This window comes from Rhinopithecus roxellana, chromosome 2, assembly GCF_007565055.1.
Source record: "Rhinopithecus roxellana isolate Shanxi Qingling chromosome 2, ASM756505v1, whole genome shotgun sequence".
Lineage (NCBI taxonomy): Eukaryota > Metazoa > Chordata > Mammalia > Primates > Cercopithecidae > Rhinopithecus > Rhinopithecus roxellana.
In genome coordinates this window covers 64223783-64240102 of record NC_044550.1, presented here as the reverse complement: position 1 = coordinate 64240102, position 16320 = coordinate 64223783, and the positions used below count along the sequence as shown (strand labels likewise).

Genomic DNA, 16320 nt, shown 5'->3' with positions numbered 1-16320 from the left:
AGTCAATAAATCCTACTATTTTTACTACAATGAGAAATCTCAAGAGAAATGGAATCAACCTAAGTGTTCATCAACAGATGAATGGATAAAGAAAATGTGCTATATATACATAATGGAATACTATTCAGCCATAAAAAAGAACAAAATCCTGTCATTTATGACAATACAGATGAACCTAGAGAGCATTATGTTAAATGAAGTAAGCCAGGCACAGAAAGACAACTACCACATGATCTCACTCATATGTGGAACCTAAAAAAGCTGATATCACAGGAGAGCAGAATGGTGATTACCAAAGGCTTGGTTAGTTAGGGGAGAGGGTGAATGAGGAAATGTTGGTCAAAGGAATTACAATCACAGATAAGACGAGTCAAATTTAAAAAATATATTTAGAACAGATAAGCTTACAGAAATGAAAACTATGCAAATGATTGCCTGGGGCTGGAGGGGTAGGGAGAAAAAGAAATTGGGAGGGGAAAGAGAGAAGTGAATAATAACTACTAATGGTCACAGAATTTCTTTATTAGATGGTGAAATGTTCTAAAATTGACTGTAGTGATGGTTAGGCAGGTCTGTGAACAGACTAAAAAATATTGGATTGTACATTGTAAATGGGAAAATTCTACGGTATGTGAAATATCTCAATGAAGCCATTGAGGAAAAAGAACTTAAGTTCACGTAACTACTGTTAAAGCTGAAAATTTAAAATACACTGAGTAGAGAATCTTGACTATTAAACTGCTGTGCTATACTGCCTTAAATAAGTAATTGGCAATTTAAACAGATAGGGCTTTACTGGTCTAAAACAGTGAGGTTTAATAATTTACTCTCATGTCTCCGAATGTTTCAGTATAAAGTGAAGGTCTTAAAAATATTTTGAACTAAAAAAAATGAAATCACAACTTATCAAAACTTATGTGGTGCAGCAAAAGTGGTGCTTGGGGGAAATTTATAGCATTAAATGCATATATTAAAAAAGAAGAGAAATTTAAAATCAATAATCTATGTTTCTATTTTAAGAAACTAAAACAAAAAGCAAATTAAATCTAAAATATGCAGAAGAGCAGAAATAATAAAAAATTAGAGGAGAAATCAATGACAATGAAAACAGGAAAGCCATAGAGAAAAATCAATGAAACCAAAAGCTGGTTCTTCGAAAAAAAATCAATAAAATGTATAAGCCTCTAGCCTAACTAAGATAAAAATAGAGAGGACACAAATTACTAATAGCAAAAATGAAAGTGGGGGCATTAGTACAGAGTCCATGGACATTAAAAGGATAGGAGAAGAATACTGTAAACAACCCCATGCTCACAAATTTGATAACCTAGATGGAATGGAAAAATTCCTTGAATGATACCAGAAGAAACAGATACTATAAATTGGTCTATACTTATTAAAGAAATTGAATCAATAACGATTTAATCAACTGGCAAAAGCAGAATGCACCAGGCCCAGATGGGTAGACTGGTGAATTCTACCAAACATTTAAGTAAGAAATTATACCAATTCTCTATAATTTCTTTCAGAAGACAGAAACAGAGGGAATACTTCCTAACTCATTCTATGAGGTCAGCATTACCCTAATACTAAAACTAGACAAAGACATTATAACAGCAAACAAACAAACAAAAAAAGACAGATCAGTATCTTTCATGAACACAGATTCAAAAACGTCCAATAAAATATTAGCAGAGGGAATCCAACAATGTCTAAAAAGAAATATACACCACAGCCAAGGGAGATTTATCGCAGGTATGCAAGGCAGGTTTGACATTCAAAAACCAATTAATGTAATCCATCAAATCAATGGGCTTAAAAAAAAATCACATGATTCTATCAATATATGCAGAAAAAGCATTTGAAAAAATCCGATACCCCTTCATGATAAAAACTCTTAATATACTAGGAATAGAGGGAAACTTCTTCATCTTGATAAAGAATATCTACAAAAAACCTAGTTAACTTCATACTTAATGGTGAGAAATGAGATACTTCCTAAGATCAGAAAGGGGAAAGGATGTTCCCTACCACCACTCCTTTTCAACATCATACTGGGAGGTCTAGCTAATGCAATAAGGCAAGAACATGAAATAAATGATTGGGAAGGAAGAAATAAAACTGTCTTTGTTTATAGATGACATGATTGTTTACACAGAAAATCTGAAAGAATTGACACAATCTTATATATTACAATTTTCTATATTAACCTTATATACTGCATCAGTATATAAGGAACCTCTGCCTCCCGGGTTCAAGTGATTCTCCCACCTCAGCCTCCTGAGTAGCTGGGCCTACAGGCATGTGCCACCATACTTGGCTTATTTTGTATTTTTTGGTAGAGGTGGGGTTTCACCATGTTGGCCAGGCTGGTCTTGAACTCCTGACCTCAAGTGATCCGCCCATCTCAGCCTCCAAAAGCGCTGGGATTACAGGCATGAGTCACTGTACCCAGCATAAAAGTCAATTGCTTTCCTATATACCAGCAATGAATAAGTGGAATTTGAAATTAAAAACACAATATCACATACCTTAGCATTCCCAAAAATAAAATATACTTAGTTATAAATTTAACAAAGTATACACAATATCTGTATGAAGAAAACTACCATACTCTGATAAATGAAATCCAAGGAGAACTAAACAAATGGAGAGATATTCCATGTTCATGGATAGAAGACTCAATATTGTCAAGATGTCAGTTCTTCACAACTTGATCTATATATGCAATGCAATCCCAATCAAAATTCCAACGAGGTATTCTAAAGTTTATATGGAGAAGCAAAAGACCAAGAACAGCCAGTACAATATTTAATGACAAGAACAAAGTCTTGGGACTGATACTATCCTACTTTAAGACTTAATATAAACCTACAGTAATCAAGACATCGTATTATTGGTGAAAGAACAGACAAATGTGTCAATGGAACACAGAGTCCACAAATACACCCACATAAATACTGTCAACTGACCTTTGACAAAGGAACAAATAGAATGTAAAAAGCAAAGATGGTCTTTTCAACAAATGTGGTGTAAAAAGAAATATACACCACAGCCAAGGGAGATTTATCGCAGGTATGCAAGGCAGGTTTGACATTCAAAAACCAATTAATGTAATCCATCAAATCAATCTGCTAGAACAACTGGGCACCCATATAAAAAAATATCAATCTAGACACACACCATACACCCTACACAAAAATTAACTCTAAGTAGACCATACGTCTAAATGTAAAATGCTAAACTATAAAATTCCTAGAACATGGGAGAAAATTTAGATGACATTGGGTCTGACACTAACTTTTTAGATACAACACCAAAACCACAATCCATGAAACTAATAAGCTAGACTTCATTAAACTAAAAACTATTGCTCTGCAAAATACGATGTCAATAGAATAAGATGAGCTGCAGACTGGGAGAAAATATTTGAAAAAGACACATCTGATAAAGAACCATTATCTAAAATATACAAAGACCTCTTAAAACTCCACAATAAGAACACATACAAAAAAATTTAAAAATGGTTGAGAATAGGATTAAGATGGCAGATAGGAGGCAAGACTAGTTTGCAGCTCTTGCTCGAATGGATAGGGCTGCATGTGGACATTCACATCGTGAACTTTTGCTCCAAGAACTATGGCAGAAACATACCAGGAAAGCTGAGAAAATCCATAGACCCTTTGAAGGAACTGGATCACCGCTGCAGGCTCCCTGAGATGCTGAAAAACTGTGAGTCTGCTTGCTTTCTCAATGGGGAGGCTCCTGGTCTGGGGCAAGTTCTAAGCTCTGGTCACTGGCTGCCTAGAAATAGACTCGGTGCTGTTGAGGGGGCATGGTGGGAGTGAGACTGGCCTTTAGGACTGCAGGCTGTGTGGGAGAGGGGTAAGGCCCGTGACTGCCGGTTTTCCCCTACTTCCCTGGTGACCTGTATGACTCAGCAGAGGCAGCCATAATCCCCCATAGGAATATAACTTCATTGGACCGGGAACTGCACCTCCATCCCCCACAGCAGCTGTGGCAAGCCCTGCCCAAGAAGAGTTGAAGCTCAGACAATAACAAGCTCAGGGGCCTATCCCTGTCTCCACCTAGTAGTATTTCTCTACCCACCCTGGTAGCCAAAGACAAAGGTCATAATCTCTTGGGAGCTCTATGGCTCTGCCCACTGCCTGAGAAACCTGAATACTTAACCAAGTGTCCCTAGGGCAAGTTTACATCCTCCCTAGATGACTGCAGCTGATGCACTCTTGAAAGTGCCACCTCCTGACTGGAGGCCAACATAAAATCAATGCACTAAACAAAAACACAACCAGGGACACCTTACAGAGTCCACTTCACTCCATTGCTACCTGCATTGGAGCAGGTGCTGATATCCACGGCTGCAAGACCTGAAGATGGATCACATCACAGGACTCTTTGCAGACACTTCCCAGTACCAGCCTGGAGCCCGGTAGCTTTGCTGGGTGGCTAGACCAAGAAGAGCAAAAACCATCGCTACAGTTCAGCTCTCAGGAAGCTCCATTCCTAGGGGAAGGGGGAGAACACCACATCAAGGGATCATCACATGGGACAAAAGAATCTGAAGAGCAGCCCACGAATCCCAGATCTTCACTCTGATATAGTCTACCCAAATGAGAAGGAACCAGAAAAACAATTCTGGTAATATGAGAAAACAAGGTTTTTTTTTTTTTTTTTAACACCTTCAGAAGATCATACCAGCTCACCAGCAATGGATCTAAACCAAGATGAAATCTCTGAATTGCCAGAAAAAGAATTCAGAAGGTCAAATATTAAGCTAATCAAGGAGGCACCAGACAAACATGAAGTCCAACTTAAAGAAATGAAAAACATTATATGGGATATGAAAGGAAAATTCTTCAGTGAAACAGATAGCATAAATAAAAAACAGTCACAACTTTTGGAAATCAAGGACACACTTAAGAGAAATACAAAATATACTGGAAACTCTCATAACAGAATCAAACAAGCAGAAGAAAGAACTTCAGAGCTTGAAGACAAGGCTTTTGAATTAACCCAATCCATCAAATACAAAGAAAAAAGAATTAAAAAAAAAAAAAATGAACAAAGCCTCCAAGAAGTTCGGAACTATATTAAACGTCCAAACCTAAGAATAATTGGTGTTCCTGAGGAAGGGAGAAATCTAAAAGTTTGGAAAACATATTTGAGGGAATTAATTGAGGAGAATTTCCCCAGCCTTGCTACAGATCTAAATATCCAAATACACGAAGCTCAAAGAACACCTGCGAAATTCATCACAAAAAGATCATCACCTAGGCACATAGTGATCAAGTTATCTAAAGTCAAGACAAAGGAAAAATCTTAAAAGCTGTAAGACAAAAGCATCACGTAACCTATAAAGGAAAACCTATCATATTAACAGCAGAAACATAAAAAGCTAGAAGGGATTGGGGTCCTATTTTTAGATGCTTTAAACAAAACCATTATCAGACAAGAATTTTGTATCCAGTGAAATGAAGCTTCGTAAATGAAGAAAAGATATAGTCTTTTCCAGACAAACAAATGCTTCAAGAACTCATCACTACCAAGCCAACACTAGAAGAATTGCAAAAACTAGCTCTAAATCTTGAAACAAATCCTCAAAGTACATTAAAGGAGAACCCGCTTATAAGCATAAATCTCACAGGACCTATATAATGACAACAACATTTTAAAAAATGAAGGCATTCAGGCAACAGATAGTATGATGAATAATAGTACCTCACATCTCAATACTAACATTGAATGTACATAGCCTAAATGTTCCATTTAAAAAATACAGAATGCATTGCACTCCGGCCTGGGAGACAGAGCAAGACTCCGTCTCATAAAAAAAAAAAAAAAAAAAAAAAAAAGGAAAGGAAAAGATACAGAATGGATAAGAATTCACCAACCATGTTTCTGCTATCTTCAGAAGACTCACCTAACACATAAAGGTCTCACACAAACTCAAGGTAAAGAGGTGGAAAAAAATATTCCATGCAAATGGACACCAAAAGCGAGCAAGAGTAGCTATTCTTATTTCAGACAAAATAAACTTCTAAGCAACAGCAGTTAAAAAAGACAAAGGGGGGCCAGGCACGGTGGCTCACGCCTGTAATCCCAGCACTTTGGGAGGCCGAGGTGGGCAGATTACGAGGTCAGGAGATTGAGACCATCCTGGCTAACACAGTGAAACTCCATCTCTACTAAAAATACAAAAAGTTAGCCGGGCGTGGTGGCGGGCACCTGTAGTCCCAGCTACTCGGGAGGCTGAGGCAGGAGAATGGTGTGAACCTGGAAGGTGGAGCTTGCAGTGAGCTGAGATTGCGCCAGTGCACTCCAGCCTGGGTGACAGAGCAAGACTCCATCTCAAAAAAAAAAAAAAAAAAAAAAAAAAAGAAAAGAAAAGAAAAGAAAAAAAGACAAAGAGGGACATTACATAATGATAAATGACTAGTCCAACAGGAAAATATTACAATTCTAAATATATATGCACCTAACGCTGGAGTTCCCAGATTTATACAACAATTACTACTAGTCCTAAGAAATGATTATAGATGTTAACGCAATAGTAGTTGGGGACCTTAATACTCCACTGACAGCACTAGACAGGTCATTAAGACAGAAAGTCAACAAAGAAACAATGGACTTAAACTATACCCACAAACAAATGGACTTAACAGATATTTACAGAACATTCTACCCAACAACTACAGAATATACATTCTATTCATCAGCACATGGAACGTTCTCCAAGATAGACCATATGATAGACCACAAAACAAGTCTCAACAAATATAAGAAAATTGAAATTATAGCAAGTACTCTCTTAGACCACAGAATAAAATTGGAAATTATCTCCAAAAGGAACCCTCAAAACCATCCAAGTACATGAAAATTAAATAACCTCTACTGAATGACTGTTGGGTCAACAATGAAATCAAGATGGAAACTGAAACATTCTTTGAACTGAACAATAATAGTGACACAGCCTATCAAAACCTTGGATACAGCAAAGGTGGTGCTAAGAGGAAAGTTCATAGCATTAAATGCCTACATCAGAAAGCCTGAAAAGCACAAATAGACCCTCTAAGGTCACACACTCCAAGCAGCCAGAGACACAAGAACAAACCAAACCCAAACCCAGCAGAGGAAAAGAAATAACCAAGATCAGAGCAGAACTAAATAAAATGAAAACAACAACAACAAAAATACAAAAGATAAATGAAAGAAAAATCGGGTTCTTTGAAAAGATATATAAAATTGATAGACCATTAGAAAGATTAACCAAGAAAAGAAAGAAGATCCAAATACATTCAATTAGAAATAAAATGGGAGATATTACAACTGAGACCATAGAAACACAAAGGATTACTAAAAGCTACTAAGGACACCTTTATGCACATAAACTAGAAAACCTAAAAGAGTTGGATAAATTCCTGGAAATATACAACCATCCTAGATTAGACAAGGAAGATATAGGATCTCTGAACAGGCAAATAACAAGTAGTGAGATTGACATGGTTATGGAAAAACTGCCAACAAAAAAAGTTCAGGACCAGACACACTCACAGATAAATTCCGTCAGACATTAAAAAAAGAATTGGTACCAATCCTATTGACACTATTCTGAACGACACAAAAAGAGGGATCCTCCCTAAACCATTGTATGAAGCCAGTATCACCCTAACACCCAAACCAGGGAAGGACATAACAGAAAAAGAAAACTACAGACTGATATCCCTGATGAACATAGGTGCAAAAATCCTCAACAAAATACTAGTGAATCAAATCCAATAGCATATCAAAAAGATAATCCACCATGATCAAGTGGGTTTCATACCAGGAATGCAGGGATGGTTTAACATATATATGTCAATACATGATACACCACAAAAACAGAACTTAAAAAAAAAAATCACATGATCATCTCGATAGATGTAGAAAAAGCATTTGACAAAATCCAGCATTCCTCTATGATTAAAACCAACCCTCAGCAAAATCAGCATACAAGGGACATAACTTAAGGTTATAAAAGGCACCTATGACAAACGTACAGCCAATATTATACTGGATGGGGAAAAGTTGAAAGCATTCCTCCTGAGAACTGGAACAAAACAAGGATGCCCACTTTCACCACTTCTATTCAACACAGTACTCAAAGTCCTAGCAAGGGAAATCAGACAAGAGAAAAAAATAAAGGGCATCTAAATAAGTAAAGAAGAAGTCAAACTGTCACTGTTTGCTGATGGTATGACTGTATACTTAGAAAACCTAAAGACTCATCCAAAAAGCACCTAGAACTGCTAAATGAATTCAGCGAAGTTTCAGGATACAAAATTAATGTACACAAATCAGTAGCTCTGCTATACACCAACAGTGACCAAGCTGAGAATCAAATCAAGAACTCAACTCCTTTCACAACAGCTGCAAAAAAATACTTAGGAATATAGTGAACCAAGGAGGTGAAAGACCTCTACAAAGAAATCTACAAAACACTGCTGAAAGAAATCATAGATGACACAAACAAATGGAAACACATCCCATGCCCATGGATGGGCAGAATCAATATTGTGAAAATGGCCATACTGCCAAAGGCAATCTACAAATTCAATGCAATTCCTATCAAAATACCACCATCATTCTTCACATAACTAGAAAAACCAATCCTAAAATTAATATTTGGAACCAAAAAAGAGCCCGCATAGCCAAAGCATTACTAAGCAAAAAAATCTGGAGGCATCTCATTACCCAACTTCAAACTATAATATAAAGCCATAGTCACCAAAACGGCATGGTATAAAAATCAGGCACATAGAACCACAGAACAAAATAGGGAACCCAGAAATAAAGCCAAATACTTACAGCCAACTGATCTTTGACAAAGTAAACAAAAACATAAAGTGGGGAAAGGACATCCTATTCAAGAAATGGTGCTGGGGTGGTTGGCAAGCCACATGTGGAAGAATGAAACTGGATCCTGATCTCTCAGACTTATACAAAAATAACTCAAGATGGATCAAAGACTTAAACAAATCTAAGACGTGAAACCACAAAGATGCTAGAAGATAACATGGAAAAACCTTTCTAGACATTGGCTTGGGCAAAGGCTTCATGACCAAGAACCCAAAAGCAAATGCAACAAAAACAAAGATAAATAGATGGGACCTAATTAAACTAAAAAGTTTCTGAATAGCAAAATAAATAATCAGCAGAGTTAACACCCCACAGAGTGGGAGAAAATCTTCACAATCTATACATCTGACAAAGGACTAATATCCAGAATCTACAAGGAACTCAAACAAATCAGCAAGAAAAAAACAATCCCATCAAAAAGTGGGCTGAGGAGATGAACAGAAGAAGATATCTTCTCAAAAGAAGATATACAAATGGCTAACCAGCATATGGAAAAATGATCAACATCACTAATGATCAGAGAAATGCAAATCAAAACCACAATGCGATACCACCTCACTCCTGCAACAATGGCCATAATAAAAAAAAAATAGATGTTGGTGTGGATGTGGCAAAAAGGGAACACTTTTATACTGTTGGTAGGAATGTAAACTAGTACAACCACTATGGAAAACACTGTAGAGATTCCTTAACTAAAAGTAGATCTACTGGTTGATCCAGCAATCCCACTACTAGGTATTTACTCAGAGGAAAAAAAATCATTATACGAATAAGATACTTGCACACGTTTATAGCTGCACAATTCACAATTGCAAAATTATGGAACCAGACACCCATTAATCAATGAGTGGATAAAGAAAATGTGGTATATATATACCATGGAACACCACTCAGCCAGAAAAAGGAACAAAATAATGGCATTTGCAGCAACCTGGATGGAATTGGAGACTATTATTCTAAGTGAAGTAACTCAGGAATGGAAAACCAAACATTGTATGTTCTCACTCGTATGTGGGAGCTAAGCTATGAGGATGCAAAGGCTTAAGAATGATACATTGGACTTTGGGAACTTGGGGGAAAGAGCAGGGGGTGGCAAGAGATAAAAGACTACAGGTTAGGTACAGTGTACACTCCTTGGGTGGTGGGTGAACTCAAATCACAGAAATCGCCATTAAAGGACTTATTCATGTAACCAAACACCACTTCTTCCCCAAAAACCGATTGAATTTTAAAAAATGGGCCGAAGGCCTTAACAACCAGTTCACCAAAGAAGATATTAAGAAGGCAAATAAGCACATGAGAAGATGTTCCACATCATATGGTCATCAGGGAAATGCAAATTAAAATAACAATAAGGCAGAACTAGACACACAGTAGAATGACCCAAATCCAAAATACTGACAAAACTAAGTCCTGACAAGGATATGGAACAACAGGAACTCTCATTTATTGCTGGTAGGAATACAAAATACAGCCACTTCAGAAGACAGTTTGGTAGTTTCTTACAAAACTAAACATTCTCTTGTTGTTTGACCAAGAATTAATTGTCCAAACGTGGAAGCAACCAAGATTTTCAGCGAATGGATGAATAAACTGTGGTACATCTGAACAATGAAATACTATTCAGCATTAAAAAGAAATGAGCTATCAAGCTGTAAAAAGACAAAGAGGAACTTAAAATGTATATTACCAAGTGAAAGAATCCAATCTGAAAAGGCTACATACTATATGATTACAACTATATAACATTTGGGAAAATGCAAAATGATGGAGGCAGTGAAAAGATCAATTGTTTCCAGGGGTTAATGGAAAGGGAGGGATGAAAAAGAGGGATAGGCAGAACACAGAGGATTTCCGGGGCTGTGAAACTACTCTGTATACTACTACAAGGATGGATCCATGTCATTATAATCTGTCTAAATCCATAGAATGTACACCACCAAGAATGAACCCTAATGTAAATGATGGACTTTGGGTTATTATGATGTGTCAATGTAGGTTCATCAATTATAACAACTGTACCCCTGTGGTGGGGGAATGTTGATAATGGAGAGGCTATGCATGTGTGATGTATGGGGGAAGGGGGCATGTGGGAAATCTGTACCTTTCTCTCAATTTTACTGTGAACCTGAAACTGCAGTAAAAAATAGAATTAAAAAAAAAAACAAACTTCAAATGTTATTGTTATTCAAATTTTATATTAATCAAATAGAGCTTTAGACTACTTTAGCAGAAGGTATCTAGCTCTCTTCCCAAAAGTATTGTTCTTAATCTCCTAATTGGACTAAAAAATATAGAAAACATCTAAGCCAGATCCTCACTGTTTCCTGTGTATTAATTTCACCTGCTCAACTTGACTGTGAACATCTAGAGGTTTTTCTGCATTCTGCAAAGCACTGCACAGACTTGAGAAACCGGCACAATGAACACTGATCTCCACACAGTAGTGTTAGATGTAACAAGGATAAAAGCAGCCAAAGTATTGACAAGATAAGCAACAGCTATGTTTTAAGGCAATGAATTAAAAATATATACCAGAATTCACATAGTGATTTCTCAATTTGATATTCTTTTAGGGTGAAATAAAGAAAAGCATATAAATCTTTTAAAGAAATATATGCTAAATTAACAAAAATCTCAATGAAAAAGAGGTAGCCTTCACATGCAATCTGTAAGCCCCCAATAGACAATATTTAAGAACATCTTAAACTTTTTTGAGGAAAGATAATATTTAATCTTAATGTATCTAAATTCTAAACACACTACCCCTAAAACATTAAGTACCTCTACTATTACAGAAAGAAGGGACTATATATTTTGAGGGAAGAGGTTTCTTTAATGAAGAAATTCTGACAGAGGGGCAAGAACCTAGGTAATGGCCAGGTAGAATGGCAAGCCTCAAGAGATGGTGTCTTCTGACTCATGAAGTGGGCATGGGCCCTGTGGCTGAGGAAAAAAGACCCCAGAATGAGAATGGGCATGAGACAGTCTTTGGAACCAGGGTCTTTCTCTTTTAAAGGTAAAGTTATCTAGTTACTGTCTATGTTTCTACCTATATTGAACACTTACATCCTTCCATCCCTCTTCCCTTTCCCTTTCCTTTCCCTTTTCCCTCTCCTTTCCTTTTTTTCTTTTCTCTTCCTTTTTTCCTCTTCTTTTTCCTTTTCCTTTTTCCTTTCTTTTCCTGAGATAGGGTCTCACCCTGTTGCCCCACTGTAGTACAGCGGTGCAATCATAGCTCACTGCAACTGTGATAGAGTGGGGAGCCCAACTCCTGGGCTCAAGTAATCCTTCCACCTCAGCCTACTGAGTAGCTGGAACTACAGGTGTGTGCCATCATGCTCTGCTAATGTTTAAAGTTTTTGTGGAGACAGGGTCTCCCTGTGTTGTCCAGGCTGGTCTTGAACTCTTGGCCTCAAGTGATCCTCCCACCTCTGTCTCCCAAAGCACGAGGATTACAGGCATAAGCCACCATGCTCAGCCAATGCTTATATATTTTTATGAACACATTAGTCAGGTAGAATTATATATCTCATACTTTTTAGTTTTTTGTACATTTTAAGAAAATGGTAGGCCAGGTGCCATGGCTCATGCCTGTAATCCAGCACTCTAGGAGACTAAGGCGGGCAGATTGCTTGAGCTCAGGAGTTCAAGACCAGCCTGGGAAATATGGAGAAACCTGGTCTCTACTAAAAAACACAAAAATTAGCCAGGCATGGTGGTGTGCATGTGTAGTCCCAGTTACCTGAGGGGCTGAGTGGGGAAGATCACCCGAGCCTGCGATGTGGAGGCTGCAGTGAGTTATGATTACGCCACTGCACTCCCACTCCAGCGGGGGTGACAGAGCGAGACCCTGTCTCACAAAAAAAAAAAAAAAAAAAAAAAAAGAAAAAAGAAAAGAAAAAGAAAGGAAGGAAGGAGTAATTATTGTTCTGAAATATCAAAAGACCAGGCAGTTGATAGAAATAAGGACAAAATAAAAACACCAGAAGGCAAAGCATCCTTTGAACATGCTCTAACACCTCATCTCCCTTCAAATAGTAATTGTATAATAATGCTCCCATAACTACAACTACAATGTGCCAGGCACAATTCTAAATACTTCATGTGTAATAACTCGTAACTTTTCCATGAAGTAGGGACTATTATTTCCTCCATTTTACAGATGAGGAAACTGAACAAAGTAATTGATACATCAATTTAAATAACTATTAAACTGTCAAAAAGGCATTTATTTGATCATACACTGTAGAGTCTTATGAAGAGCAGGAATTTGAATTAGGTTTCTACTGTAACATAGCCTAGGTTTCTTCATGAGCAGAGAAGTGGCTATGGCATACTGCCTCATTTAATACTAATACAAATGCTGTAACTAAATAGATTATATGGTGATCTACATTGATGAAAATGTCTGAAATAATCTTGTCAATCATTCAATAATAAAGTTATTCTAGGTATACAGATATGACTAAAATCATATTGATAATTCTTAACCATCATACAGTCTTACTATTGGTAGCTATCTATGGGACAAGCCAAAAGCTAATCACATATGTTCATGTAAAAAAAAGATTTTGGTAGACTAGTGGACTTTGTATTTTAACTGAGAATATTGTTAGTCAATCATGTCATCCACTTCTTTTGTACAGAAACATAATTCTAACTTGACAACCTTACATTATAAAATCAAAGTCACAAAATTCCAAAGTAAGATACACCATTTAATTATGATTTCTGAAAAGTAGTCCCAGCTTAGACAAAGCTTAAATTTAAAAGTAAGAGGAGAGAGCAAATTTCTACTTATAAAGAATTTTTCTTTCTGGGTTTATTGCACTGGACCTCCTATTTTGTCAACAAACTGCCTCTTTAATTTTTAACCATAATTCCAAAAATAACAAAAAGTCTATGAAAAAAGAAGATGCAAGATTATAATAAGGCACCTGGTTCTGGTTCTTCTTTATAATATCTAAGATTACCTTGATTTCCAGTGGAAGTGTGAGCCACCGGACTCCAGGGAGGCTGTCTAAAAGTACTGCACTGGAAGCATCATACTGCTGAGCACTGGGACTGGAGCTGGAATGCAGTTTCGCAGGCTGAAGTGCTCTTTGAAAGAACAAGTTAAAAAAATGATCCAAGCGAGGAACATTCTCAATCTGGCAAAAGGCACTGGAGAAATAAGAGCTGTAAGTTAGAACAACATATGGAAATGGTGGTCAATTTTTGTGTGCTCCTAAGGGAACTGGATCTTTCCCAACTACATAGGCTATCTTCCTCACTCCTCTCCTTTAATAGAATTGCTGCTAGAATGTTACTGACGGATTGTGTAAAGAAATTCACCCTGTCCATACTTTTTACCCTAAAACTTACTCTCAAATGTATTGAGTAGATGGTTCTATGGAAGAACCACAGGGCTAACACAAGTGACAAATCTATAACAGAAAGGGCTGAAATACCCTTTTTGTAAAAAAGGTAGGTTGTTCTTACCTCTGACTATCTCTCAACCATTTACAACTCCTGAAATCTTTCAGGCAATATGGAATGATAAAGAGATTTTGAACTTTGTAATAGAACAGATGTGGCATATCACAGCTCTTTGTAGGTAGCTATCAAAGGCAAATCACCTAAACTCTCTCTAACTTTGGTTTCCAACTCTGTAAAAATAGGTTTAATGCAATCTAACTCACATGCAGAATGCCTAGAACATAACAAGCATTAAGTTCTTGTTATGCTTATTATTTACTAGTAAACAGTAAGTACATAATAAGCATAAGTTATTTCCTCCCCTCGTTACTACTGAAGGTATAACATTAAAGAACTCAAAAAACAAAATGACAGAAAAAACCGAAATACTTGGTTTTAGCCATATAAAAGTAACACAGCATTGACTGCAAGCATTTATTGGAACAGCTCACTGAATGACAAAATAGCAGGTACATATGCTATTGGAGTATCAAAATAATATTCGCTGATTCATCCAACAAATATTTGAGTGACTACTACATTCCAGGCACTATTCTCATTGCTGGAGTTATGGCAGTAAAAATATCAAGACAAAAGACAATGAGCTCCCATGAAGCTTATGTTCTAATGGAGAAACACAGCAAATGAACAAATGGTAAAAAACATGAATTCGTGTAAAGGACTATGCAGAAAATAGCACAATGTGAATGGGTGGTGTGACAGGTTGGCTATTTTAAGTTGAATGGTTGGAGAAGAAAGGCCATCTGAGCTGATATTCCAATGTCAGGAAGATCCAGCAAGAAGAAAAAGTACAAAAGCCCTGGGGTGGGGAAAATCTTTGCCAGGGTGTTTGCACCCTGAGCGAAGGAGCAGAGGAGGCACGTGTGCTTTGATATCTGAAGTCAGAGGGGTAGGTAGAAGCCAGATAATAATGTAGAAAGATCACTCTAACTGCTATATGAAAATTAGTTCAAGTGGCAAGATTGAAGGGAAGGAGACCAGTTAGGAGGCTACTGAAGTGTGTGAGAGATAGCAGTGGCTGGACAGGGCAATAGTAAAGATAAAGAGAAACAGACACATTGGAGATTTTGAAGACAGACTGATCAGGACTTGCTGATGAATTAGTTGGGAATGGTGAAGGAAATTGTTATAGCTTTAATTTGGTCACAACATTAAACTGTTAGTATATAGTTAGTTTTCTGTGGCTCATAGAGGATTAACCAGCTCACAACATTAAAAAGATAATTAAGTCTCTACACTTTTTGGTCTTTTTGTAATTTTTCACAATTGGCCCTTACTATCTTTCATAATCAGAAAAAAGTTGTTACAAAAAATTATTACAAAATGTCTATTAATAACATCCTGGATTCACTGTGCTTCTTGGTTTTAAGAACTCAATGGATCTTCATATTTATTATTGTAGTTTGCTCTTTAAATTCTCACTTGAAGTAGAAAAGAGTTAAATTTGCTGCTATCAAAAAGATACTTTCACTATCAATGGAAGATAAATTTCAAGATGAAAGAGAAATTAAGTGCCTCTGTCCCCAGTCTACTCTAATGGAATTTGCAGGACAACTCCAATGGACTATTTTCATGTATGAAACTCATTGCAAAATTTAATCTTTGATAATCTCTGGTTTTATGAAAACAGAAAGCTTTAATTAGGGCAAAATATGGCAAAGTTTGCCTCTCTCGAGTAAACTTAAAGAGGCAGTTCATAACCACATTCTTACTCTTCATTGGTTAAAAATTTCCTTACTAGTAAAAGGTAAAAGCACTATTTATGGATGCCCAGCTCTTTGTAGCTCACTCATTTGGAAAATGTTGGTAAGTAATTAAGTTTGACAGGAATGTGCCTCCTCAGTGGTTCCTCTAGAGAACACTGCACTGCAAACTAGATAATTTTCCCAGATGACACAATCACAGAAAATTCCTTCATGATGT

At 36.8% G+C, this 16320-nt stretch overlaps 1 protein-coding gene across 2 annotated transcripts in view; it reads right to left on the bottom strand.

Moving 5' to 3' along the window:
* INTU (inturned planar cell polarity protein) overlaps positions 1–16320 on the bottom strand; it is a 144164-nt gene that overhangs the window by 68497 nt on the left and 59347 nt on the right. For both annotated transcript variants that reach the window (XM_030924308.1, XM_010375043.2), the window contains exon 8: positions 13893–14082. In XM_030924308.1, coding sequence (XP_030780168.1) covers positions 13893–14082 — 190 coding nt within the window. The remainder of the gene's footprint in view (positions 1–13892; positions 14083–16320) is intronic.